This window comes from Ascaphus truei, chromosome 4 (assembly GCF_040206685.1).
Source record: "Ascaphus truei isolate aAscTru1 chromosome 4, aAscTru1.hap1, whole genome shotgun sequence".
Lineage (NCBI taxonomy): Eukaryota > Metazoa > Chordata > Amphibia > Anura > Ascaphidae > Ascaphus > Ascaphus truei.
In genome coordinates, this window is record NC_134486.1 from 323,151,932 (window position 1) to 323,178,121 (window position 26,190).

Here is a 26,190-nt window from a genome sequence, read left to right on the forward strand (position 1 = left end):
CAGAATGACACACTGTATTTTAGCTGAAGAGATAACTTCTATAATTTTAAATAAAGTATGTGTTAAAACAGTCAAAATTATTTTCATATAGATTTTAAAATTAGAAAACCGAAAATGTGTATTTTATGTATCATCTAGTTTATTTTATTTTTTTTATAATAAAAAATAGTCAAGGTCAGGTATTCCTGCAGGTCATTTGGCAATTTTCTAAAATATGCTTCAACCTATAGGACTGAACGGGTATGTTATGCTTCAACATTACCTAATTGGTTTAAAGTTTTCCAGAAATGCAGTAAAAATAAAAGAAAGATTGCACACAAAAAAGAATTGCAGTATACACTGGTACATCTGCATTATATAGCTTAGTGATATAGCATTGAGGTTAATGTAAACACAGTAAACTGGTCATCAGTTATCAATTCAGAACATGTTCTTTTGTTTTATCAGAATCTTGGCTGCAGAAACTGGGGCACAAAATGGCACCATATTTAATAAAGAAAACAGATCTCACTTAATGCAATGGTATTTTATTTCCTGTGGTAAATATTTGTTCTGGTTTTGCCCCCGGTTTGCCGACTTTGATATATAGACCCTTATCTATTTTTTGTTTGGTGTGAACATCCCAAAAAGTTGCTTCTGCATTTTATGACGACCCCTAAAAATTTATTTTAGAGATTTCTGGTTCACTTTTTCCAATACCAAATGTCAAAATTAGGATGGTTAGAAATGTTTTATAAAAAAAATAAAAAAAAAAGTATTGGCTACTAGCTGAATATATATTGTAAAATATTAATCATCACTAAACAATGCAGCTCTTAAATTAACTAAAAGTCGGGGATGAGCTTCCCGGGAGCTGCAACGTTCGCGCCCCTCTCTCTCAATGGCTCGGCATCAAATGACGTCGCGGGTCATGTGACGTCACATCACGTGACCCCCATTGTGTCATTTGACGGTGTTGTCGGAGACCCGGCTGGCAGCAGGTAAGTGAGTTACAGAGGCCTCACGCCTCCCCCAGCATTTCATTTAAATGCCGTGGGGAAGAGTGCGGGGCCTCTGTAACCGCCGCACCCCCCCTAGAAATTATCCCGCACCCCCCTATTTGCGCACCGCTGCGAGGAACTAAGGTTTGATGCATTCAGTTAATTAAGTGTGTCATGATAATGTCATGAGATATTAGGTATTTTAATCCCTCTGTAGTTTAAGAGGTTAATGAGCTACAGTTTGCCGTTTAAAATACAAAATGTGTGGTCTGTCTTGTCAGGAATCTGTGGGAGCTTCAAATCGTATAAACAAACAAGAAAAGAATCCCTATAGAAAGCACTCTACCTCTACTATTTTTTACTTTTTGATTGACGTTGGGTGTGAAAAGTACAAATAGAGTGGGTTTATTGTATGTTAACACCTTTTTGCAGGCCTACGGGTATTAGCTGATATAGTCTTGATAAGGGCGGCAGACATGGGAATAAAATATGGTCCCTGTGACAAGTTTATAAACATGGTCGGTTTACAGTTTAGCTTCAAACACATTCTCTAGATGGTTCTGCAAGGTTCAAGAGGCGTGGCTACAGAAGGTATTAAACCAAGGGTGAATTTATTCAAAATGAGAATATCCTGTGATGTCATCGCATGTGCATAAAAAAGGAACAAATCCGTAACCATGTCACTGAGAGACACATTCCGACACCACACACTGTGTGTTTAAGGGATCGTCAGTGACAGATATGAAGTTGTCTCTTGAATTTAGGACTAAGATGGTAATTTTTATACTTGACGCGTCCGCCGTGAGTGCCTAAATGTATTGATGTGTCTCACGTGTGTGTAAGTATTACAGAAGTGAAGTTATGAGAACATTTAGATATTTAAAAGGAGTTTAAACGTCATGTGGTGGGAGGTGTTTTACTCTGTCGTAAAACCGTCAATCTCACAGCTGATTTATGACAGGGGCTGGGTTTATGTGGTTTACATGGGGAGAAAGAAATGTATTAAAGTGTGAGCAAGTTTAATGGAAAATCTGATCTAACCAGAGGAGTGCTTTGGACAAAGTACGTGAGACCTCATATTCTGAACCAGCGGCCTCTCTGGGGTATATATACATATATATCTATATATATATATTTTTGAAAACGTTGTATGTTGGTGTCCCTATGGGCAATCTGATTGGTCCGTCGGTCTGTCACTCAGCCTCCGGCCAATCAGATTGCTCCGTCATCCCCCCCGCCCCCCACGCCTCTCATTGGTCACACTCACCGCCGCTGACACAGCTACCCACGGCCATCGGCGCCACCGCCTCACCTCTCCCCACCCCCCCCCCCCCTCACACCAAACCCCAACATCCCTGGAGCCGCCAGCATCGCTACCCACGGGCATTGGCGCACGCTCCTCAGTGCCACCGCCTCACCTCTCCCCACACCCCCCCGCCCCACCTCACAGCAAACCCCAGCCTCCCCGGCACCGCCAGCACTGCTACCCAAGAGCAGCGGCGCACACTTACGCCGCCTTCTGCCGAGTCGCCGACGCCACCTCACACACCGCCGCCTGCCCTCTCAGCTCTTCTCCTCGGGCCCCGTATTACCGCAGGAAGCGCCGGAGGGCGCAAGCAGGTACCACCCCCCCTATATATATATATATATAGACGAAAAAAGAGAGCGCCCGATCCTAGTGCAATATGTAAAATAATATCATTTAATATACAAAAAAGAGTTCAACAATTTAAAACTCACAAACAACATGAATAAAAGAGCAATAGAGTAATACTCATGCACCAAACACAGGAACTCTGCTGCTCTGTATTACTCATAAAATGCTCTTTTATTCATGTTTGTGAGTTTTAAATTGTTGGACTCTTTTTTTTTTTGTATATTAAATGATATTATTTTACATATTGCACTAAGATCGGGTGCTCTCTTTTTTCGTTTTTATAGATCTACTGGGAGGTCGTTGGTTCCATGTAGAAGGCCACCAGTATCCTGCAAAGAGTGCTATTCTTGATTTGAGTATACATTTTTTATTCATCCATTCATGGTTTTTTATCCACATTGATTTTTTCCAACATTTTTTTATCACAGCCATTTTTTGATCTATGGTTTCATAGACACTAGCAATTTTTTTGTTTAGGATATTTACATTTATTTATATGTTTGTTCATCATTTTTCATGTTTTTAGAGATATCTCTTTGCTATTGAAATAGAATATAGTTAATCATAATTTCTATATGTTAAATTTACAAGTGTTTATAGATCCCAACAGGCGCAGTCTTTTTGTTTGTGTATATATATATATATATATATATATATATATATACTTAGGTTACAGAAAAAGGATTACGAAAACATAGTTACAATAAAATGCAGAACAGCTTCTTAAAATAAAAGGGTAAAACATAAATGAAAACCTATACTTTATCAAATGCCATAGATTTTCCCTAGAGAGGCCGCCGGTTCAGAATATTTTTTTTATAAACTTGTCACAGGGACCATATTTTATTCCCATGTCTGCCGCCCTTATCAAGACTATATCAGCTTGTACCACTAGGCCTGCAGAAAGGTGTTAACATACAATAAACCCACTCTATTTGTACTTTTCACACCCAACGTCAATCAAAAAGTAAAAATAGTAGAGGTAGAGTGCTTTCTATAGGGATTCTTTTCTTGTTTGTTTATACGATTTGAAGCTCCCACAGATTCCTGACAAGACAGACCACACATTTTGTATTTTAAACGGCAAACTGTAGCTCATTAACCTCTTAAACTACAGAGGGATTAAAATACCTAATATCTCATGACATTATCATGACACACTTAATTAACTGAATGCATCAAACCTTAGTTCCTCGCAGCGGTGCGCAAATAGGGGGGTGCGGGATAATTTCTAGGGGGGGTGCGGCGGTTACAGAGGCCCCGCGCTCTTCCCCACGGCATCTAAATGAAATGCCGGGGGAGGCGTGAGGCCTCTGTAACTCACTTACCTGCTGCCAGCCGGGTCTCCGACAACACCGTCAAATGACACAATGGGGGTCACGTGATATATATATATATACTTAGGTTACAGAAAAAGGATTACGAAAACATAGTTACAATAAAATGCAGAACAGCTTCTTAAAATAAAAGGGTAAAACATAAATGAAAACCTATACTTTATCAAATGCCATAGATTTTCCCTAGAGAGGCCGCCGGTTCAGAATATTTTTTTTATAAACTTGTCACAGGGACCATATTTTATTCCCATGTCTGCCGCCCTTATCAAGACTATATCAGCTTCTACCACTAGGCCTGCAGAAAGGTGTTAACATACAATAAACCCACTCTTTTTGTACTTTTCACATCCAACTTCAATCAAGCCCTTTTGAAGCTCCCACAATTTCCTGACAAGACAGACCACAAATTTTGTATTTTAAACGGCAAACTGTAGCTCATTAACCCCTTGAGCACCAGAGGGATTAAAATACCTAATATCTCATGACATTATCATGACAAAGTGCATGATATTTTGTGGTGCAGGGTTCTACTACTTTTCATATATTATTGTTAACTTATTGTTACATTTTTAAAAAAAAGTAACTGTTTTATAAAGGGATCAAGGATTGTTCTCATAGCACCAATATAGGAAACACATTTTTTTCAACTTTTTTTCAACTGTCAAAGGATCCAGCCCCCTCCCCTCTATCGGGCTCCCAAACAGAGGACAAATACTTACAACCACTTGGGGTCCTACTCTATATCAGCCAGAGCTCTTATAGAGCAAGACCCTAAGTGGCGCCTGAAATTCAACGTGGTTATAAGTACTGCTCCCTAACTGGTGCCTGAAATTCCCCATTGAAGGCTGATAGAGAGTAATACAGAAATGTCTCCCTCTGCAACAGTATAATACAAGAAATATTCAGTATAATCTCTGAACTGAAGGAGTAGCTTAGTGGTAAAAATGCTGCCTTTGAAGGGGTGAACCTAGCTCAGATCCCAGTGGTGGCTATCCTTGCGCTCTTGGGAAAGTCAGCTTATCCGACAGGTTACAATCTAATATTGGTAGCACTATCGGGAGGCAGAAACTGACTGTGCCTGCAATATTCTATCGACAGCACTGTACGCACTGTCAGTGCTATACTGTATAAGAAACAGTGTATTTGTATAATAAGCTATATATGTGCCTAATAATGAAAAGCAAATATAAGTGGAAATTATAGCTGACAAAATTGTGTCAAACGTGCTCATTTGCATATCATTTCCCAGAATCCTTGGTTGCCGTGGAAGCACTGTATACTAAGAGATAATGATGACAAGCAGGGTTGTGGACCAGCCTAAGACATGTGAATGTGCTCACATGTGATATTTGTATTTGCTGTTAAAATAACACCATTTCCTTTCTTGAAGCTGCTCCCGTATCTGCAATCAAACCTGACAGGATTCAAGGAACTAGAGATCCTGAATTTTAGAAAGGGGAGCGTGATTGTCAACAGCAAGTTGAAGTTTGCCAAGTCTGTGCCCTACAATATCACCGAAGCCGTGCACTGTGTCCTGGAAGATTTCTGCAATGCTGCAGCACAGCTCCTCAATTTACAGATAGACAGTTATTCACTTGACATTGAACCTGGTAAGAATCTGACAGATTATAGGAATTCTTCTTCAAACAGGATACATCTGTTTTGTTCACTAATGGTAGTTATGAGCGAGTATGAAATGCCACTACTTTGCTAATGGAAAAAGCCTACATTTCGACATTCATTTTGAAAGAATAAGCAATCTGATTTGCAATAATCCCAGACTTTCTATTCCTGCAGAAACATTTTGACATGATTCTTTTAAAATAGCACATCAACAGCTTTGCCCACTTATCCCAATGTGCACAAAAGTGGTGAATATAAATTGCCTCTAATTTTGATATTTAAATAGGATAAGAGTTATTCAGCCATTCTTATACGATGGTTAGTGCATACTGTATTTGTAAGTAGATGAGAATGGACCATTAGAGGCTACAATGTGCTCATGGTAAGAAAAGCTGTTAAAAGGATAGGATTCTGTGGTTATTTGTTCACTGTCTGTAGTACACGCACAGATGTGTTCTGACTTATTTTCTTCATTATCCTGGTTGCATGCGGGACAACTTCACCAGGAAACTGCATAGCAGCAATAGCACAAATAATAAACCCACAGCCGAATTCAATGAATGATGCAACAAATAGGTTTCTTAGGCAGTGTCAAGGGAAAAAAAAAGTTACTTGAGCTGCATCTGTATAAAATATGACATTGCCGTCCAGCATATTAAACGTATATAACCTGGTAATTCATACATCTACAGTAATATATCTACAGTAATATATCTAATTAGCAAGCTTGATGCACAGTATTCTTATTCACAAACTCTTCTGACCTACTCTGCTATACAGTACTGACCAGGGAGGCACGAGTATCATCCCTACCCCCTTAAGCTAATTACCGGTAATGACCGAATAACGAAACGCGGGGGGCACCCGGAAGTATGTCTCGGTGACCTGCCCCCTCGCTTCAACCCGCTTTACCAGCCCCAAGCCCCTTCCGGCAGGACGAGCACCTACCCCCCCCCCCCGCCAACTGCCGCCACCGAAGGGCCTATTTAAATCCCTTAAATTAGGCCCGTACCGCCATACCCCCGATAAACTCTTCCAATCCCTCTTGTACGTTGTTATTCAGCATGTCTGCCCCTATGTCAGACAGATGTACCCCGTCCTCCCTGAACCAACCGCCTACCTCGAAGATAAACTGTGGGTGATGGATTACCCACCCCCTGCATTGCTTCACGAACTTCCCCACCTTTCTGTTCAACCGTTTTCGCGTCTTGTTTACCCGCCCTGTGTTCCGTGCCCCTCTCCAAACACACCTGTAAATGATGTCCGACCATACTACCTGAATCCCTGGCCAAAAAACCATGATACGTGCCAGATCCTGCTTGATCTGGTGGAATAATTCCGTGGACCGCACTGCCGCCAAGTCGTTACCCCCTGCGTGGATAACGATGATGTCTGGTGCCCTCCTGTCCCTGGCCCACGAATGTCCCCATCGCATCCCTCTCATCCCCCACCATGTTACCTCCGCCTGCTCCGCGCCCAACCCCAGATTTCCCCCGTACAGTTGTGAAACTGCCCTTTTTACAGCCCAGTGCACCAGCGAATCCCCCACGATCCAGGTCTCCGCGGAACCTAAGGAAGCACAGAGGGAAGGGGGAAAGACCCAGTGGTAGGAGTTCTAGGCTAAAGTGTCCTGGCTCCCTGCCAGCTCCGGTCTAATGTATCCCCGGTAACTGTCAGATTTCCACCGCCCGATCCTCTGTATTCTGGGTATTGAGAGCCCCACGCGCGCAGCCTCTGTCGCTGCCCCAATGCGAAACGAATGTGTTCCGTACTGTCCCTCTTCCATCCATAGCTCCTTGAGGCACATGCGGAAAACGTGCAGGAACTGGAATCTCGATTCTGCCCCCCCGTCCTCGTGCACCAGCAGTGGCCCCCCTTCCTTTGGCCTGCGGTTCAGGTATTCTCCTACCGCTTTTACCGGACAGGTCGAGTTCCCTGGTTCGTGAACCGGGACCCCCATAAGTGCACAGCAACTAGCAGTGGGAACAGTTCCAGGAATGTCAGGTTTTTGATAAGGTGGGTCCCTCTCCATTTTACCGGCCATGCCTCTGCGCACCATGCCCCCCTGAAAATGCGCCAAAACCCACTGCTCCAGAGGCGTCGGTGAAGAGCGGCAGCTCGGAGTTCTGAACCGGCCGCCCCCTCCATAACGTCCTCCCGTTGTATTTACCCAAGAATTCGAGCCACACCCTGAGTTGCTGCTACTGGTGTTGCCCATGTGCAAAATGTTCACTGTATTTTACAGAAGATACCGTTTAATAGTTTCTTTCAGGACCACTAAAGTCCTGAGTGTAGGATGTTAATTGCCCAGATGTTGGATATACAGTAGTACTTTATAGCAGAGTAGGTCAAAAGGGTTTGTGAATAAGAATACTGTGCATCAAGCTTGCTATTTACTGGTAATATTAGTTCACTATTAAAGGTATCATCCTTAGCACATACTGAATTTCATGCTTTCTATGGGCTAACATAGTATCAACCTCCACAACCATATATATTTTAAAAAGCACTGTCAGGTACACAATCTGGCTAATATGCCTGATGAAGAGACGGAGTGGTCCTCAAAGCTTGCACTCCATATAAGCATCAGTTAGCAGTTTAAGACATCACTTTATCCTTACTTTTGTTCTTTATTACAATCTTTTTTTTTTTTCCTTCTACTGTATGGTACTATCTGAATCTGACTCCATGTACCTACAGTACTTGTACAACCAGCACATCATTACCTCTCTGATAAGTAGAACAATGCTGAAATGGTCCTTGTTTCCATTCATGATGAAAAATAAAGGATATGCTGCATCATAAGACTTTAGGATAGTGCCTGGATCTACTTTTTAATCATAATATTCATGCAAATTATTGAACTACGAGCATAGAAATCGTTCCATTCTAGTGGTACGGCCACGTGGTAAAGCAGATTTTTATTTTCAGAATGGTTGAAAGGCCTCATGCGTTTATATATTTCGTCTCTTTTCTATGTCTTAATCCCCATAGAAATGTCAAAGAAATAACATTGAAGCCCAATTTATAACTATAGTAATAAAAACTGGTGTGGGTGATAGCACTACCGATGCAAGCATGGATCTAGTACAGAAACAAAATCACGTTTGAACAGCTACTTATTTCAAGTTTAAGAACTAGAGAATCTCATCTTAAGGGGCCGCCTCTGTGATCATCAATTATAATGGAGACTTATGAATTCTCAGTAACAACGGGTCTCTACTCAATCACACTACAGTATCATTGCTACATACAGCACTGCTTGTGACAGGACTACAGAAGAAGATTGGTATTTGTTTAGATGACTATAGACCATTTAATGTAATGCAATGTCTTTATATAGAATGTAAAACCCTGCTCACTTAATGTAACTATGTATTTGTAACCATGTATCTGTCATCATAACTCTGTGCCCACGACATACTTGAAAACGAGTGGTAACTCTCAATGTATTACTTCCTGGTAAAGCATTTTATAAATACATTTGAGAGGTACAAAAGGCAAAGGTAAGAAACAAAGGCAAAAAAAGCTGACATTTTCAGACAGCGAGGTGGACTTTAAAGCTTTAAAATGATGCAACATTGAAATGTTTTCTTCAATATTTAAATAATAAATACATATATATATATTTTTTTAACGAGGTTGGATATCATAATGAAATTCATCCTTGTAATGGCCCTTGCCTATGCATCTACAGTAGCTTGTCCAGGCAAATTAAGCCCCTAATAGCATTTCATTGCTTACAAACAACAATGCTACTGTACAATTCTAATATCCACAATAAATCATATGATAAAATCATAGATACATTCTTAGTTCCTGACTAAGCACTCAAAGCTATATTTGTTCTTAAATAGCTATGGAACTATATCCATGGGTATCAACTAACACATGAGAGGTTTAAAATACCATTTTTATTTTTTAGTTAAAAGATTGAAAGCCGCTATCTGCCCTACCTACAACCACTTATTATCTACATCCGGCGTGGCCAACTCCAGTCTTCTAGGGCCACCAACAGGTCAGGTTTTCAGGATAACCCTGCTTCAACACTGGTGGCTCAATCTTTAACTGAGCCACTGATTGAGCCACTTGTGCTGAAGGAGGGATATCCTGAAAACCTGACCTGTTGGCAGCTCTTGAGAACTCTAGTTGGCCACCCCTGGACTATTGGATGGGAACCAGCAGGTTCCTAGAGTTGAACCGCATTATTTTCTGCTCCTGTGACCCCTGGTTTCTGAGATACTAACCCGGTACCGCAGTTACTAAACAGTTTTTATCTCCCCCACGGGAATCACAATGACCAGTGGCAGCTTCCTATTGGCTCGCATACTGCAGTCAATTTAAACCGCCATTTTGTTTCCCCTGGAGGCGACTAAAATTGTTAGCTTCACCGGTAAATATCTCTGGAACGAGGGGGCCCCTGGAGCTAAAAATAGCGCAGTTCAGCTCTGAGGACCCCCTTGTTTTCATTCTGTAAAAAAAAAATAAAAAAAGGGAAGATTAAAAATAAAAGGAACCGCCAGGATTGTTGCCCGAGGAAATCCCAATGCTGCAAAGGATTGTTTGATTTCTCCTGAATCAGCACCAAGTTAATAAATGTTGCCACTTTGTCGGGGGCTTTATTATAATGTACATATACATTGCATGACAGGTGATAGAGGGTTAATGAAGGCTTCCCCCAAACTGACCAGGGTTAATTTTTACTAGATTGTACACCCACTACATAATCCATACAAATGTTTTCCTTGCTGGAATTATTTATTAAACCGTATCCACCAAACTGGCAAAAGTAGTGAAAATAGAATATTATGTCTGCATACTAACATTTGTTCTAGTTAGAACTGGAGTATACACAGCACTGTGCATAGAAATGTATACGCATAAATAAGTCTTTGGCATGCATACTTTTACATGTAATTCTTTTGTGCAACTGGTTTTAAGGATAATTGATTGTAATCTCCCCAAACTAACAATCAGCTTGAATTTGCACGTAAACCCGATTCTACCATTACAAAGCCAGTATAATTTCACTCTTCTTCACTTATACAGATATAGCCACTAATACATTGGCCGCTTTTCTGGAGAAATACCGACTTTCCCTGCAACCATAGTTTGGATTGGGCTGGCTTCCCTTGAAAATTGTGCTTCCTAAGGAAGTTACATGGCTTACATCAGTGTGTATTTATAAGAAAACACAGGAGACCAAGTTATCCAGGTGTAGCCTAGTGCCCCTGGCTATAGCCTTTCCACTGGCCTCAACACTTTAAGTCCTGATCAGAGCAGGCAGTGTTGGGGTTAAACTCCTGCAGAGGGCCTAGCCTGCAGTTGCAGCCTCGATGATTACAATGTTGCCATATCCTGGGTAGGACTATCGGCAGATTGGAGTGTCATATCTGTGGAGGGTACTGATTGGGTCACATGCATATGGTATGATGCCTGTCAGTACCTGGACCTGCCCTGTTATGGGGCAAGGTTACAAGTCCCTGCCCCGGGTATAAAAGCCAGCACTCCACCAAAATATTGGTGTGGGTCTTCCCTCCCTAAGTGGAGTGGGAGTGATTCCCATTGCCCCGTCAGCGGGTGAAATGGAGGAGGGACACGGATCCTCAAGCTCCTGGGGTCTGCTCTAGGGAAATTGAGGAATAAAGACCAGTTGTACCATCATGAGTCTCTGTCTGTCTTGGAGAGAGTATGTGCCTGTGGGGACCAATCCTGCCTCTGTCAGGATCCTCATGGGATGGAGGCACTGTACCACACTAAGAAGGAAAACCCTGTCCTGTTGCTGCTCCCATACACCACCCGCGGAGCCCTAAAACATCCTGAAAGACCGCAGGGGAGCTAACAGCATCAGAGTACACCCATGTACTGTAGATGCCACATCTCCCGTAGGGGGGGAGGGGGGAACAGGTGCTACATTTGGGGGCGCTGCTGAGAGGAAGCAACAGGGGCAGTTAAATTGAATGGGATATATGCTTCAGGAGAAGTGAATGGGGGCACTTACCGTATCCACGCCAAATATTCCAAGCTGTTTGCAAGCAGGATAACCAGGGATGGTATCCGGCTCACGATTGCAAACATCGCTACCGTATGAGAGGTCACTGAACCACATCATATCAAGGCCGTCTGATTACCTTGTCCAGGACATTTTGCAAGATCTGAGAGGTACTTTAAACACACTGTATCAGTGCCAGGTCCCATCACCTTTGAACGGCTGAGACGTGCCTGAACCCCATGGTATCAGCCGATACACGATAACCAACCAGTTCCTGGAGTGGTATAAGAAGGTCCGGCAGACACGAGAATGAGCCGTGGTGCCCATTGCCGTGACCGACGAAATGCTGCCAGTCTTCCAGTCGGTGAGGAGTTCCACGTGGGTGCGTCTGCCCAGATGATCGATGAAGAATCTGTTTCTGCTGTATGGCCGGTACTTCTTCCGCTGCTACCCAGACTCCTCTGGTACTGCCGGTGGGGGTCAATCAAGGCGATTTCTGCGGCCAGAGGGATCTGAAGACCCCTGCTCCTTGTCACGGGAGACCAATGTTTTTAACAGCTTAATTACCCGGATCCTTTGATTTGGGCAAAGCAAGAGATAAAATAAATTGTAATTTATTTACACAATGAACATACACAGCTTGATTTACAATTACAACAAAAAAAATACACTTACTAGTTACGATGTTAAGTCTTGTTAAAGGATGGATCTTTCACTGCATGATAACTCTTAGGTGAATCTGTTACCGCATGATGACTCTCAGACGGAACTCAGATGGAACTTTTTCCTTATGGGCTGCAGGGTTTTTATGCACCCAACAGGCCTATACTTAACCCATGCAGCCAATCTACTCCATGGGAATAATTCCTTAACCCTATCACGGACTTGCCAGTACCTTTCCAACCTGGCAAAGGGGCCTATCAGTCTGCTCTGGGCATGTGCCAACTTTGCACCTTGGCCGCTTAGCATATGAGGCCATCCCCTCTACCTGGCGCCGTTCAGTCTGGGCCAAGTAGCCATTTGTCAGGATGTCTTATTGAAGTCTCTCTTCCTCCACCCCTCCTTGCTAACAAAGGAGTTAACACCTTCATATCCTGGATGGCCTTTGAAGTCTGAGTTATATATGCATTGCTCACCTCACAGGAATCTCCTGCTATACACGTCTAAGCACAGTACTTACAACTTAAGTGTTATCTCCTCTTCCGGACTGTAAGGAAACAGGGCTTTCACAACCCCTCCTTACCTGCCCTGGAGGCCGTCGCTTCCACTCCCTCTCCTGCACAGAGGTATCCCCGCCACAGGCATGCTCCGTCTCAGCCAACGCTGTCACATGTGACCGCCATATTTGCCGGGACGTGCGCGGGACGAGCTTACACTGCGCGCGTGCCCGGCTATAATTTATTCACTGCACTGGCTGCCTGGCCACGCCCCTGGCCCTCGCTCCAGCCGTACCTGTGCCCCCCTACTTCACAGCTGATTCCTGCCTATGATTACAGTGCGCACCTATCATCATGCGCTCCAGAGCACACCTCTGCTCCACCTACCTCTGTTCTTGGCTCTTCCACCTTTATTACTCCAGTTTTTCCCTGGAATCATTGCTCTGTATAGCTCAGCTAACCTTGTGTGGATCTCCTCTTGCTTCTTTTGTACTCCTCAGGTTTTGACCTGGCTTGGCTTAAGATTCTTTTCCTGGCTCTCGACCCCGGCTTCCTCCTCACTACGCTGCTTCACTCGTCCCTCGATCTCAGCCTGAACCTCGACCTCCCAGACCTCTCTCATCTTCGACCCTCGGCTATGGAACCCACCACGATACTTCTATCTCCGGATCCGGCAAGTACCTCTGATACTATTACTAAGTCTCCTGGCCTGGCTACGCAATCTACCACACTCCGGCCACGCTTCCTCTGCTGCGTGCGTGTTTCTATACATCCCACCTCAGTAAAGGGACGGGTCTGGTCTGCGGGCAGCACTACCGTGACACGGACGCCTGAATGGAAATCATCTTATGTCTATAATGTTAAAACAGTTAAACTAGGGGAACTTTAATTGATCCATTTTATAAGGCTTTATAAAAATTGTGTGATAACCTTTTTAATGGTTTTACCTGACCAGCACTCACAGCAAAATTCAGCTTGCTAGGACTTTCGTAGCAGAAGTTAGCTAAAAGCTATTTGCTGTGCTGCGGGCTGCTGGGGTGCAGAGCTGAGCACCCTACTGGGGTGCAGAGTTGAGCACCCAGTCGAGCATAATATCTTTATTTATTGGCCTGGGTACTCCCTCACCGTCACACTCCTGCTCCGGTGAGTACTGGTGCCACAGATCCCCTTCTATTGCTGTGCCGGGAGCAGGAGCAAGAGAGAGACAATTTGGTGGCTGAAGCCATTGTGGAGGCTGCCGTCCCTGAACTTGAGGCCTATGGACGGTAGTGGGCCGTGGCTACACCAAGGGAAAAGCCAGAGCGGAACTATCCTATGTTGTGGCCGACCAGGTCAAGGCCAGGACACTGTGCACGCGCCGGTAGTTAAGGTTATTGTCTACGAGCGGACGCAGGACAATATAGTGCCAGCCCAACCCTGAGACAATGCCCTTATTACTAACTCAGTGCCCCAACATGTCACTGCTCCTATCATTCAGAGCACCGTTCCCCCACAATGCCTATTGCCCCTCAATGTGTTATTGCTGTTAATGTGAGTAATACTATTTCTAACTCTGCTGTAGGGGTGGGGGGTGCAGTAAGGCGGTGGTGGGATCCCATGTTCCGGGGGTATGTGCCACAACTAGACTGCACTAGGTCTGTGCAAAAGGAGGGCAGCAAGATAGACCACTGGTGGGAGGAAGGGAATATACCATTGGGCCCATTACCACTACTATTATTGATTACAACAGGTGAGGTACTGCATATTGAGGCAGGAGGTAACATAGAGCAAGAACTGTACTGCAACTGGGCGAAAGGTTCTCCTGGACAGGAGGAACCAGTTATGCCAATATTGTTAATGTATTGTATTGTTATTACTATGTTGGTCTTGTAATTCTGTGGGCCGGCACAATTTATTTTTGGTGCATTTTTTTATGCTCCTCATGGGGGGTCGTGAGGATATTTTTCACCAGAGGGAGGATGTAGCCTTGTGCCCCTGGCTATAGCCTTTCCACTAGTTTGCATTGGGCTGGCTTGCCTTGAAAACTAGGGAAGTTACATGGGTTACATTGGTGTGGGTATATATAAGAAAACACAGGCGACCAAGTTATCCAGGTGTAGCCTAGTGCTCCTGGCTATAGCCTTTCCACTGGCCTCAACACTATAAGTCCTGATGGGAACAGGCAGTGTTGGGGTTAAACTCCTGCACAGAGCCTAGCCTGCAGTTGCAGCCTGGATGGTTACAATGTTGTCATATTCAGGGGCAGGCCTACCAGCAGATTGGAGTGTTATACCTGTGGAGGGTACTGATTGGGTCACATGCATATGGTATGATGCCGGTCAGTGGACCTGCCCTATTATGGGGCAGGGTTACAAGCCCCTCCCCTGGGTATAAAAGCTGGAACTCCACCAAAATGGTGGTGTCGGTCTTCACTCCCTCAGTGGAGTGGGAGTGATTCCCTTTGCCCCGTCAGGGGGTGAAGGAGCTGAGGAGGGACTCTTGAGGCCTCAAGCTCCTGGTGCCTGCTCCAGGGAAATTGTGGAGGAATAAAGACCAGTTCTACTATCATTTGTCTCTGTCCTGGAGAGAGTATGTGCCTGTGGGGACCAATCCCGCCTCTGCAAGGATCCTCATGGGATGGGGGTGCTGCACCACCCTAAGAAGGAAAACCCTGTCCTGTTGCTGCTCCCATACACCACCTGTGGAGCCCTCAGACCTCCAGTAAGACCGCAGGTGAGCTAATAGCACCAGAGTACACCCATGTAGCTGCCATAGCTCCCGTAGAGGGTGGGGGGGGGGAGAGAGAACAGGTGCTACACAGGAAATGGGCTATACCTTGGATTACTTGATCTGCAGATTAACTCTATTTTTTTCTTTTTGTTCAAGTATTTTCCAGGCTTTTTCATAAGCCTTGTAGATCTGTGATACACATGTGGTTGCAGTTACTGTACTTCTCCAAAGTGTTAATGTTCTAATGGATTCCGCTGACTGAAAACATTAGAACTAAATATTATTTAATGAGTTACACATTCTGTACTAGAGCAGCAATTGGGGAAATTGAGGACTATTTAGGGCAAATGGGAGAGGCGGCATTAAAAAATAAAAAAATTATGAGACAATGATAAGATAGTTGAAGGTAGAAATAGTCAAGGCACAAGAGTGTGACAATGCATTACAATTTCAGAAAATGAGCGGAAGTTACAGATCTTTGTAATGTTGTTGTATGGAGGGAGTGGGGCCACACACAAGCAATAAGAGAAAAACAGTCATGCTAAAATTAAGGTGACCACTTGCCATCCATTGGGAAATTTCTCATACAGTAGCTCTGGACGTCTTGTATAATGTTGTGGGTGGACGGGTGCAGTATCTATTTGTCATCTGCCAAGAGGTGATATTGAAAGCTAAGGAAACTAAACTCACCTTGTAAAAGTGTGTAAATAAAGATAACCAAAACAGAACTATGCGGTATATCAATAGATAGATCAATAGGGGAAGAAGAGTCGTTGACAAACAGGACGGTGAAGAAATGATGAGTAAGGTGGATGTGAGGCCAAGAAAATAGGGAATATTAAAGAGAAGAGGGTGGTTAACAGTACTAAAAGCACAAGAGAAGTCATGCAGGAGGTGACTAGCCTAACAACCATTAGTCTCAGCCGTCTAAAGGGGATTCGATCTTCCTATGGGCAGGGTTAGTAGGTAATATATGAAAGGAATGTGAAAGAAGAGCATCTAAGAGTACGTGATGAGAAAAGTCCGCTTATGTGAGAAAGGTAGATGTCGAAGAAAATTTGTATCATGTGGCAGGAAAGAAACAGGTCAGTAAATTGATAAAGATGAGATGGTGATCACAGAGTGATTTAAACAGAGTAGATTTAAACAGTATGGGAGTGAACCATTTTTTGTTAAAAAAAAACAGGTCTAGTAGTGACCATCCCTGTGAGTGCTAGGTTGCATTGAAGGCCAAAAGTAATGTTTATAGAGAGCAGGAGAGGAGCCCAAGAGGCGGAGGAATTCTCAGTATTACTGTTATCAGCAGCCAAAGCCATGCAGCAGTTTTAACCCATTAAAAAAACATCGACTAGTGAGAAGGTCTAAATCAGCCTGGGAGCTTATTATGTCTAGTTATGGATGCCCTATTTAAAGAAACGGTTTTGGTAAACGACTGAACGTAAAACTTTCCACTCATTACAGTAAAGTTTAAAACCATTTCAAGTCAGTTCTGCCACAGAAAAATGCCATTCTTGTTATTTGTAATCCACTCATCTAGTAGTAATATTGATGCAGTACAGCAAATTGGCCTTATTGATGATAAAACATGATAGACAGGTCTGAAATGGTAAGAAATACTTGCCATTCTGTCTGCAAAGGTCTCTGGCACGCTGTACAATACAAATTAAGTCGATCTCACAGTACTGCGTGGCAATTAATATATTAAAACCAGTTTAATTTTCTCTTACAGCTGGCCAAGCTGACCCATGCAAATTTATGGCATGTGATGAATGCTCAGAATGCTCAATAAACTCCTGGACAAAAGAGGCAGACTGCGTTTGTAAACCTGGTTACATAAGTGTTGACGGACAGCCATGCCAAAGTGTGTGTGATCTGGAGCCCAATCATTGTGCCGATGGTGAAACATGTCAAATTGTCGCTGGAGAGGGAGCAGTTTGCAGGTACTATATGTCAAGTGGCGTCGGCAGTTTATAAACCAATTAGTAGTTTTTTTAATAAGTAGTAAACGTGGGTATTGAAATACGTATGAGAAAAAGTTTATCAAAGAAAATGTGTTGCACTTCAGGGGCAAAAAAAGAAATCCAGGTGTATTAATGTGCATATGTAAAATACATTCTCTGATGTTGCCTCCTGAACATCTTACATCCGATGAACAATATTATGCACGTTTTAGATTTTTAGCATTTTATAATAATATTTCAACATACAAACAGTTCATTACATTATAAACTGCCTGCTCTTTAATACTCTGTAGTGTTCAATAAAATAATATTAAAATGAGCAGGGAATTGTTTCCAGCTCCGTGTGTTTCCATCAATAATAAGACGGACTGGCAAACCATTGCAGCTCCGGAGAAGGTAAAAGCTATTGTTTTGCCTGAGGGGAGAGGGGCTCCATTGTTCTGTATTGGACCTCCTGAATCATGTATCCCTGCTGCCCGGGGATGTTGTAGTCTCATTCCCATGACTTTACTCAGCAGCGAGAAACATTTGTTTGTAGGGATGAGGATGGTAACTACAGGTCACTACGCCTGATATCACTAGTGGGGATAATGATGAAAATACTGCTGAAAGAAATCCAGCTACTCACAGCATCCCAGACGCCAAGGACATGTCAAACAAATATGATGATTTGTTTGTGATTGGTAGAATGGGTGGAGCAGTAAATGGATCTTACCAGAATTTTAGTAACGCCTTTTTGGGTGAGGAATAAGTGACAGGTCTAGATTTACTACAGATCAATAAAAGGAAAACATGGGAGTTATCAGCGATTAACACCAATTTTATTTATCAACGTGTTCATTAAAGTAGATCAACAGCAGTAAAGCAGTGAAAAGGGGCTTTTTACCACTGAAATATGTCAGTGACATTTTTAACGCTGCACATGCAAATGAGGAATTAACACCAAATAACTGTGTGTGTGTGTGTGTGTGTGTGTGTGTGTGTGTGTGTGTGTGTGTGTGTGTGTGTGTGTGTGTGTGTGTGTGTGTGTGTGTGTGTGTGTGTGTGTGTGTGTGTGTGTGTGTGTAGCTTAGTCTATATACATAGCGCTTCACACTAGTAATAGACAACACAATAATATGAGATGTGATTATATAATGGAAATAAGCACTTCTGTTTTCTTTTTAACACTTCATAAAAGTAAACCTTAGGAACCAAAGTCCTTATCCCAAACAGGTTATAATCTAAGTGGTATACAGGACACATTTACACAGGGCAATAGGAAGGTGTTATGGTAGCTGTGCCTGCAAGGGGCGAATACTTTGGTGCTACTGAAATGCTTTGCTATAGAGGTTAGTTTTGAGATGGCCCTGAAGGTGGAGAGAGAAGGTGTATGACAGACATTAAGGTAATGGACATTTGTAAGGTGTGGGGCAGTAACAGGTTTTAGGCAGGAGAAGCCTTTAGATACAAAAATGCTATACAGATCCCCTTGCTATTCAGTAAACTCATACCTGGTGGTATCAGACTACCGCCCAAAAAAATCCCGATTTTTATCATCTACTCCAGGCTGGTGTTATAGAGTTATGACTGCGACCCCCCTCCCCGTGTTGGTGGTTTTGGGAGCCCACCAATTTCACACCTCATGAGCCCCCTCTATTTCGACCCTCTTTCTCTCACCTCCTTCTCTCTTACACCTTTTCTCTCTCCCCCCCCCACCCCGTCCATCAATTACCCCACTCTCACTCAAAATCCCCTCCTCACACTCATTCCCTCCCACCCCCCTTAGGGATGGTCTCAGGGCTCTGGCCGGTCCTCTCGTTGCCGACGGGCCCTGGCTCTCCCTCAGCTGTGGGCCTCTCTCACTAACACTCCGAGCTTCTGACGCCGGTGCGTGCCGGGCCTCGCATGCCGAAAGCTGAGCCCAGCTTGCTTTCCCCACCCCAGGCAACAGGGTTACAAAATGATTCATCATCCGTGCAGCCAATCCTGGGTTAGCACAGAGTTTACATTTGTGATCATTTCTCTATTTGATCGATTTACCTAAGGTCCTGACATCCCCTCATTTGGAGGAAGCCCTTTCAGATACACCAGACCCTTATCATAGATGGATGAGTACAGTTTGCTTTTTGTATAATGTGTGCAATATAAAAGGTTGTCCAACACATATACCATCTGCACTTAGTTTAAGTGTCTGATCTGAGGTGTGGGCTTTCACCCATTGTGCTGCTTTATAGAGATGTGTGTTTGGTACTTTTGTACAGCATATGTGATCTTCAGTAAAGCGTTTTGGTTACAAATTCTCATTACTTAATAATCTTTATTTATTCTTTATATTCTCAATATATATGAGCCAATCTTGCTGTTAGTGTGCTTCTGAGGGAGACATCTTTAACTGAATATGTACGGTGAAGTAAAATATGAAAATAAGAAGGGGCAGGCGTTGAAGTAACAGTATTCCAGTCACCCCACAAAATATTCCAGGAGCATTAATAATAATCACTCACTTATGAAAAAATGTATCTGTATCCTTTTATTTTTAGCTTACAAATGATTCTTTCTTGCATTTTAGACTTCTCAAAGGCTAGTATGTGTAACACGAAGGCATTATTAACCCAACCTAAATTCTTCCAAATATACTGTACATCAGAGGTGCGCAAACTGGGGGGTGGGAGGCCTGACATTTTTTGGGAGTGGGGGGCGCAGCGCTTACAGATGCCCCACGCTCTTCCCCACAACATTTAAATTAAATGCCGAGGGAGCACGCGCGGGCCCCTGTATATCCCTTACTGTGTCTCCGGGGGATTCTGGCAACGCATAGCCATGGCAACGCAGAGTCAAATGACGCCACGGGGTCAAATGGCAATGCGACGTCTCGTGGCGTGAGATTACTCCAGAGAAAAGGTAAATGAGGGAGGGGGGCGCGAGCAGAGGGGGAAAGCAGGCAGGGGGGCGCAGACAAAAAAAGTTTGTGTACCCCTGCTGTACAGAATATTAAAGTGAATATTTAGAATTAATATTAGAATCATTTTTATTCGGTATCACCATATTGGCAATATAAAGCCATTAACTATATTATGATCAAACCCACGTCTGTAGAATAAAACATTTTTTGAAGTGAAACTTCTTTGCTGGCACCTACAGTGTTATCATGGGGAAAATGTATTGGCTTGTAACAAAAACCGTCACAAAAGTGATATCACGCTACTAATGGGCGCGGTCATGCTCATAATGGGCCGCACGGAGGTTGTAGCCAGCGCATGCGCAGAAGAGGAGCTTGGAGGCACCACCATGCCTGCGCAGTACTGCCATTGTCCACATCCAAGTACACTCTCGCTCCCCTCTTCCAGCACGCATGCGCACTAATGGCTATCAGCTACTGCGCATGGCCGTTGTCCTCTGTGCATGTGCCCCACGGGCCAACAAAGACAGGACGGACCAAGGAGGAGTAGAGGAACAGGGAACACTGGGCAAGGAGAGAGTCGCGTACCCCGAGATCCAGGTGCTGAAACATACAGAAATACACACACACACAGTTAGTATAAATATATTAGTGCAAATAGCTAAAACAGGGGGTGTGGGCCGTGCACGTGCATTCTAAGTGACACTTCTTTGTGTTTTGTCACTGAAATTGTGTTTTTTTTTTTTTTTTTTTTTTAATCTTTTTTTTCCTTTATTGGTATCTTGCAAGGTACATACAGATAGAAACAACAGTCACAGCTGAACAGATGGTTATGAGTCATAGGCACATGACTGCGAAGTGGATTGAGATACTCAATAAACACTTTTTTTCCTTTTTTGTTGAAAAAGATGGGGAGAGACAAGGGGTGGGTGGATAGTTGGGAATGACACGGGGATGAAGAGGCGGGGGGAGAGAGAGTCAGGGATGGGTTGGATGGGTCTCTGGACCCCTCCAAGTGTTTTGATTTTTAATTAAAAACATCACCATCACAAATACAATTTGTGACAAAAGATAAAGAAGTTTCACTTAAAATGCGCGTACTCGGCACATCCCCTCACCCCCTTTTTTTTTAAAGACTTTAGTATACCACTGCCATTTGGCGTTAACGAAATAAAATGAAATGATTTTGCTATACGCTTGATCTAGTAAGGAACAAGTAATTCCTCCTGACTTGCTTACTATTATTTATTTACACAGTGGCTCTCCTTCTGACCTTTCACTGCTGTCATTTTTCATTTCAAAATCTCCACTAAGAAAAAAAAATACAACAAACAGCATAAACACCTTTTAAAAAATTAATTGTAATGACTAGGAGAGAAACAAGCCTGGGCAATCGTTTTCATCCATGAAGTATACTAGTACAATATTTCGCTATTGTTCAGTTTGAGCTTTTCTCCATCATCTCTTCATCATACAAACTGAATCTCTTCTCTAGTAAACACACCGACCATATAACTTCCATGGAAATAAATGAGTATTTTTTGGGCTATCATATGTGTAATTATCTCTAAAGAAGCAACACACCTAATATCCAAGGATCATGCCCATACAACAAATGTAGGCCAAAAGAAGGGGAATGGTTACCTTGATTTTTTTTTTTTAATTCATATTTTGTGAATTTTCAAAAGTAACACATTTTTTCCTAATAGGATTTAATAGCATTTCCAAAGTCATACTTTTGGGTGGACCTTCTAGTGGTTAATTGTGATTGTGTTGGTATGGTAATAACCACAGAGTTTTTGTTGAACTCCTGGTTCTAACAGCTACCGCTGCTTTTATGGTCAATTGCGTTCTGTAAATACAAGTGATATTCTTGCCTGAGGACCTTTTACAGTTAGTAGTACTGACCTCCAAACTAGTCTTACCTGGACCATTTTTATTTTATACTGAAAAAAAATGTTCACCTTGGAGTCATGAACAGTCATGTTAAACCATTTACACCAACTTCTCTTTGGATCAGAAATTCCCTTTTCACACTTTTGCTTAATTTGTAGAGCTTGTATACTGCTGTCCGCATTGTTTGTATAAATATAAAACATTGCATACATGTTAAAGACCATAAGCACTTATAATACATACAGTACCTTCTCACCACGTCTTCTAAGTTCTCCTTGTTCCATGTGTTTCTATTACTCTGTCCCGCCTGAGATCTTCCTCACTTCTTGTACTGTCTAACTTTGGGACCCTCCTCTTCTCCCAATCTGTCAATATCTCACTCTCCCCACATTCAATACTGGACTTGCCTGAAAACTCATTTACGATTAAACATTTACATACAGTAGTGCTGTAATAAGACTACATTGTATGTCTTTATATAGCGCCATTAATGTACATAGCGCTTAACAGTAGTAATACGTGACAATCATATAAATAACAAGATACAAATAACAGGTCATGGGAATAAGTGCTTCAGACATAAAAGTAACATTTTAGAAGAGGATTCCCTGCTCAGAGGAGCTTACAATATAATTGGTAGGTAGGAAGAACGTACAGAGACAGTAGGAGAGCATTCTGGTAAGTTTATCTGCAGGGGGGCAAGGTTGATGTATCATGTGTATAGTATTAGCCACTGTGCTACTCATATGCTTCTTTAAGCAAGTATGTCTCAAGGTCGGTCTTAAAGGTGCATAGAGAGAGTGCTAGTCGGGTATTGAGGGGAAGGGCATTCTAGAGGTGTGGGGCAGTCAGTGAGAAAGGTTTAAGGCGGGAGAGGGCTTTAGATACAAAGGGGGTAGAGAGAAGACATCCTTGAGCAGAACACACGAGTCGGGATGGTGCATAGCAAGAAATTAGGGCTGAGATGTAAGGAGGTGCAAACCTACTGCACACACCCTCTTAAATTTGCACTTTTGTATACTCCTCTCTCACACCACTTAAGATTGCAAGCTCTTCAGCAGATGCTCTCCTTTCTCCCATTTACTTTGATGTATTTATCCTATTTATATTATCCTTGCATATCGTATGTCTTGTATAATAAAACCCTTGTTAAGTGCTATACAATTATTGACTGTGGCTACTGTGACGTTTAACAACCATTCTGCCTAAAATGCACTGTTTTTTCCTTATTGCATCCCTAATGCAGTCTGTGCTTTATTACTGACAATTCTGTACCCCATTGTCCATTTTAGATGTCTTAAAGGTAAACATTGGTTATACAATGGAGAGCATTGTTCAAAGACTGCAGTTGACACTCTAAGCCTCATTATTATAGCTGCGTCTCTTGGTGCACTATTCCTTGTGTTTATTCTCATCAAACTTGTTGGGAGAATGTATGGAGGATACAACCACGAGCCAAAATCGGAGTAAGCTTACAACACCTTTTGAATTAAATATATACATATATTTTAATGGTTGAATATGCCATACATACTCACCAAGAATAAAATATTTTGTTGTAGAGTTAATGTGAACAGCTACAGCCTACAGAGTTCTGGGAAAATAACCCCTGCTTTTTACCATGATGAAAGTATGAAAAGACCTTACAGCCCTCCTTGTACTCCTACTACTACTACCAGTGCCTGCATCAGCCCTTCAAGGGACACTAATCATGGAAGACTGCACACACCTCCTCAACACACGCAGCTCAGTGTGCGGAGGTAAAAGTGTACTCACAGGTCCCTTACCAAAGATTTGTCTTCCACTCCATTCAAACAATATGTACTGTACATCGCATCAATTAGCCTAGCCGTGTTTGCTGCTGTTTTTACCCTCTATTCAACATCACTAACATAATGGTCACTTGCTTCTAACACATCCCACATTTGTGCTTTCTGTCTAGGACTTTGGAGACATGTTCCATGTTACCACCCCTCATGTTGTTTGGCTATTAATGCTTTGCATGTCCTGCTTTATTTTGCAGATTACCAGAGTCCCTGGTTAAACAAAGCCTGAGAAGTGATATATGAAACGTTTTTCTTCGGCAGTGCTGTAAAACCCCAAAAGGTTGGCATTTGTGATTTCTTTGTAATCTGTGATTAGAAGTAACCTGCTAAAAGATTGGGGCACATATTCAGCACAAAAAAAAACAAAAAACACCAAGTTGGTAAAGGGAAAAAGTTAATTTAATGCAAAGCTATTCTTTTAATTTAGAAGTATGGTAATATTTTTTGCAACAGTTCTATAGCTGCAATATCAATAACTCGTTATCTGCATTATACACTGTAGGGGTGTAGGTAGACAGATCAGCAGTCCTCTTTGCAGATGTTTGAATGAATGAATGATTATGCAAAGGTTTTTAATAGTGTTCTGTAAGCATAATAATAAATTCACAGCACATTCAATAAGGGGTGGGCAGTTATTACCTTCTTGCTAAAATTATTTAAACAAAAAAAGTGGTGGAAACAAATGTAATCCTCTTTCTTTTGCTGTTATTGAATTGATACTCGGGCTTGAATGGTTATACAGCACAGTAGCCAGTCATCAAGACCAGGGATGGTGTATAGCGAGAAATTAGGGCTGAGATTTAAGGAGGAGCAGAAGTGTTTCAAACTTTAAAAGTGAGGAGAATTGAGTGTGTGTGATACGGGATTTGATAGGAAGCCAGGAGAGGGATTTCAACAGGGGAGACGCTGAGACAGATTTCAGAAATAGTCTAGTGATTCTGGTAGCAGCGTTTACTGTAGGTTAGATTGTAAGGCCTCGGCAATGTTCCCTGCTTGCTGGCGGAAGCGCGCTGACGCGCGCTCCCGCTCGACACTGAGCCCCTACAGCCGCAATTAGAGTGGCTTTAGTAGGGGCTCACCTACGCTTCTGCAAGCACGCGGAAGCGTAGGTCTTAGGGGAATTTAAAATTCCCCCGCTTGCCGGCGCGACAGGCCGGTCACGTGAGCGGTTCGCCCAATGAGGGCGAACCAGCTCCGTGACGTCACTGGCCCGCCCCCGGCCAGTGACGTGCCCACCCCCTGACAGCGCGTGCGGTAAGCAACCGCAAGGCCAGGGAAAGCACCCGCTTTCCCTGAGCCTCAGCACGCCAGCAGGGAGCCTGGCCGAGGCCTAAGGGAGACAGGTGAGAAGAAGGAAGGCCGGACAGCAGGAGGTTAGTTGTTGAGATGGGAGAGAATTAGGGTCTGTGTCAGAGTTTTTGCAGTCGAGCAACAGAGGAAAGGGTGTATCTTGGTAATATTGCGGAGGAAAAAATTATTTTTTTTGCTACCTTTTGAATGTGAAATGAGAATGTGAAAGAAGTCGTGTGACACCTAGGCAGCGTGCTTGGCCTACTGGGTGAATGATAGTACTTCCAACAGTAATGTGGAAGGCGGTAGTAGGCGGAGGGCCACCCAGGGTGATATAGCCGAGAGACATTGAGAAACTTTGGTCTGTACAGCAGGTGTAAGATCAGGGGTACAAAAGTAAATGTGTATATCATCAGCACATAGGTGATATTTGACCCCAAGAGATGTAATTAGGTCACCTAGAGTGTGTAAAGAGAAAAGAGAAGGGGTCCCAGGACAGAGCCATGGGTGTACCTCCACAGAGTGATCGATAGAGGAGGTATAAGCTAAAGAGACACTGAAAGTACAATGGGAAAGGTAAGAGGAGATCCAGGATAGAGCTTTGTTACGAATGCCAAGAGTGTGGAGAATGTGAAGGAGAAGAGGGTGGTCCACGGTGTCAAATGCTGCAGTGGTCGAGTAATATGAGCAGAGTGTAATGACCTCTGTCTTTGGCAGCATGGAGGTCATTAGTTATTTTAATGAGGGATGTTTCAGTGGAGTGAGCAGTGCGGAATCCAGATTGTAGAGGTTCTAGGACAGAATGTGTTGAGAAAATGCAAGATAATACAAGACATTCAAGGAGTTTAGATGCAGAAGGCAGGAGGGAGACAGGTCGATAG

General features: G+C 43.1%; 1 protein-coding gene across 4 annotated transcripts in view; it reads left to right on the plus strand.

Moving 5' to 3' along the window:
- The window catches only part of IMPG1 (interphotoreceptor matrix proteoglycan 1), a 205,122-nt gene that overhangs the window by 174,113 nt on the left and 4,819 nt on the right, over nucleotides 1-26,190 (plus strand). For 2 of the 4 annotated variants that reach the window (XM_075597987.1, XM_075597990.1), the window contains 5 exons: nucleotides 5,365-5,584; nucleotides 17,185-17,395; nucleotides 23,486-23,659; nucleotides 23,756-23,953; nucleotides 24,217-24,299. In XM_075597987.1, the coding sequence (XP_075454102.1) occupies nucleotides 5,365-5,584; nucleotides 17,185-17,395; nucleotides 23,486-23,659; nucleotides 23,756-23,953; nucleotides 24,217-24,262 (849 nt within the window). In that variant the 3' untranslated portion in view covers nucleotides 24,263-24,299. The remainder of the gene's footprint in view (nucleotides 1-5,364; nucleotides 5,585-17,184; nucleotides 17,396-23,485; nucleotides 23,660-23,755; nucleotides 23,954-24,216; nucleotides 24,300-26,190) is intronic. The other 2 variants (XM_075597988.1, XM_075597989.1) reach the window with 2 other exon arrangements.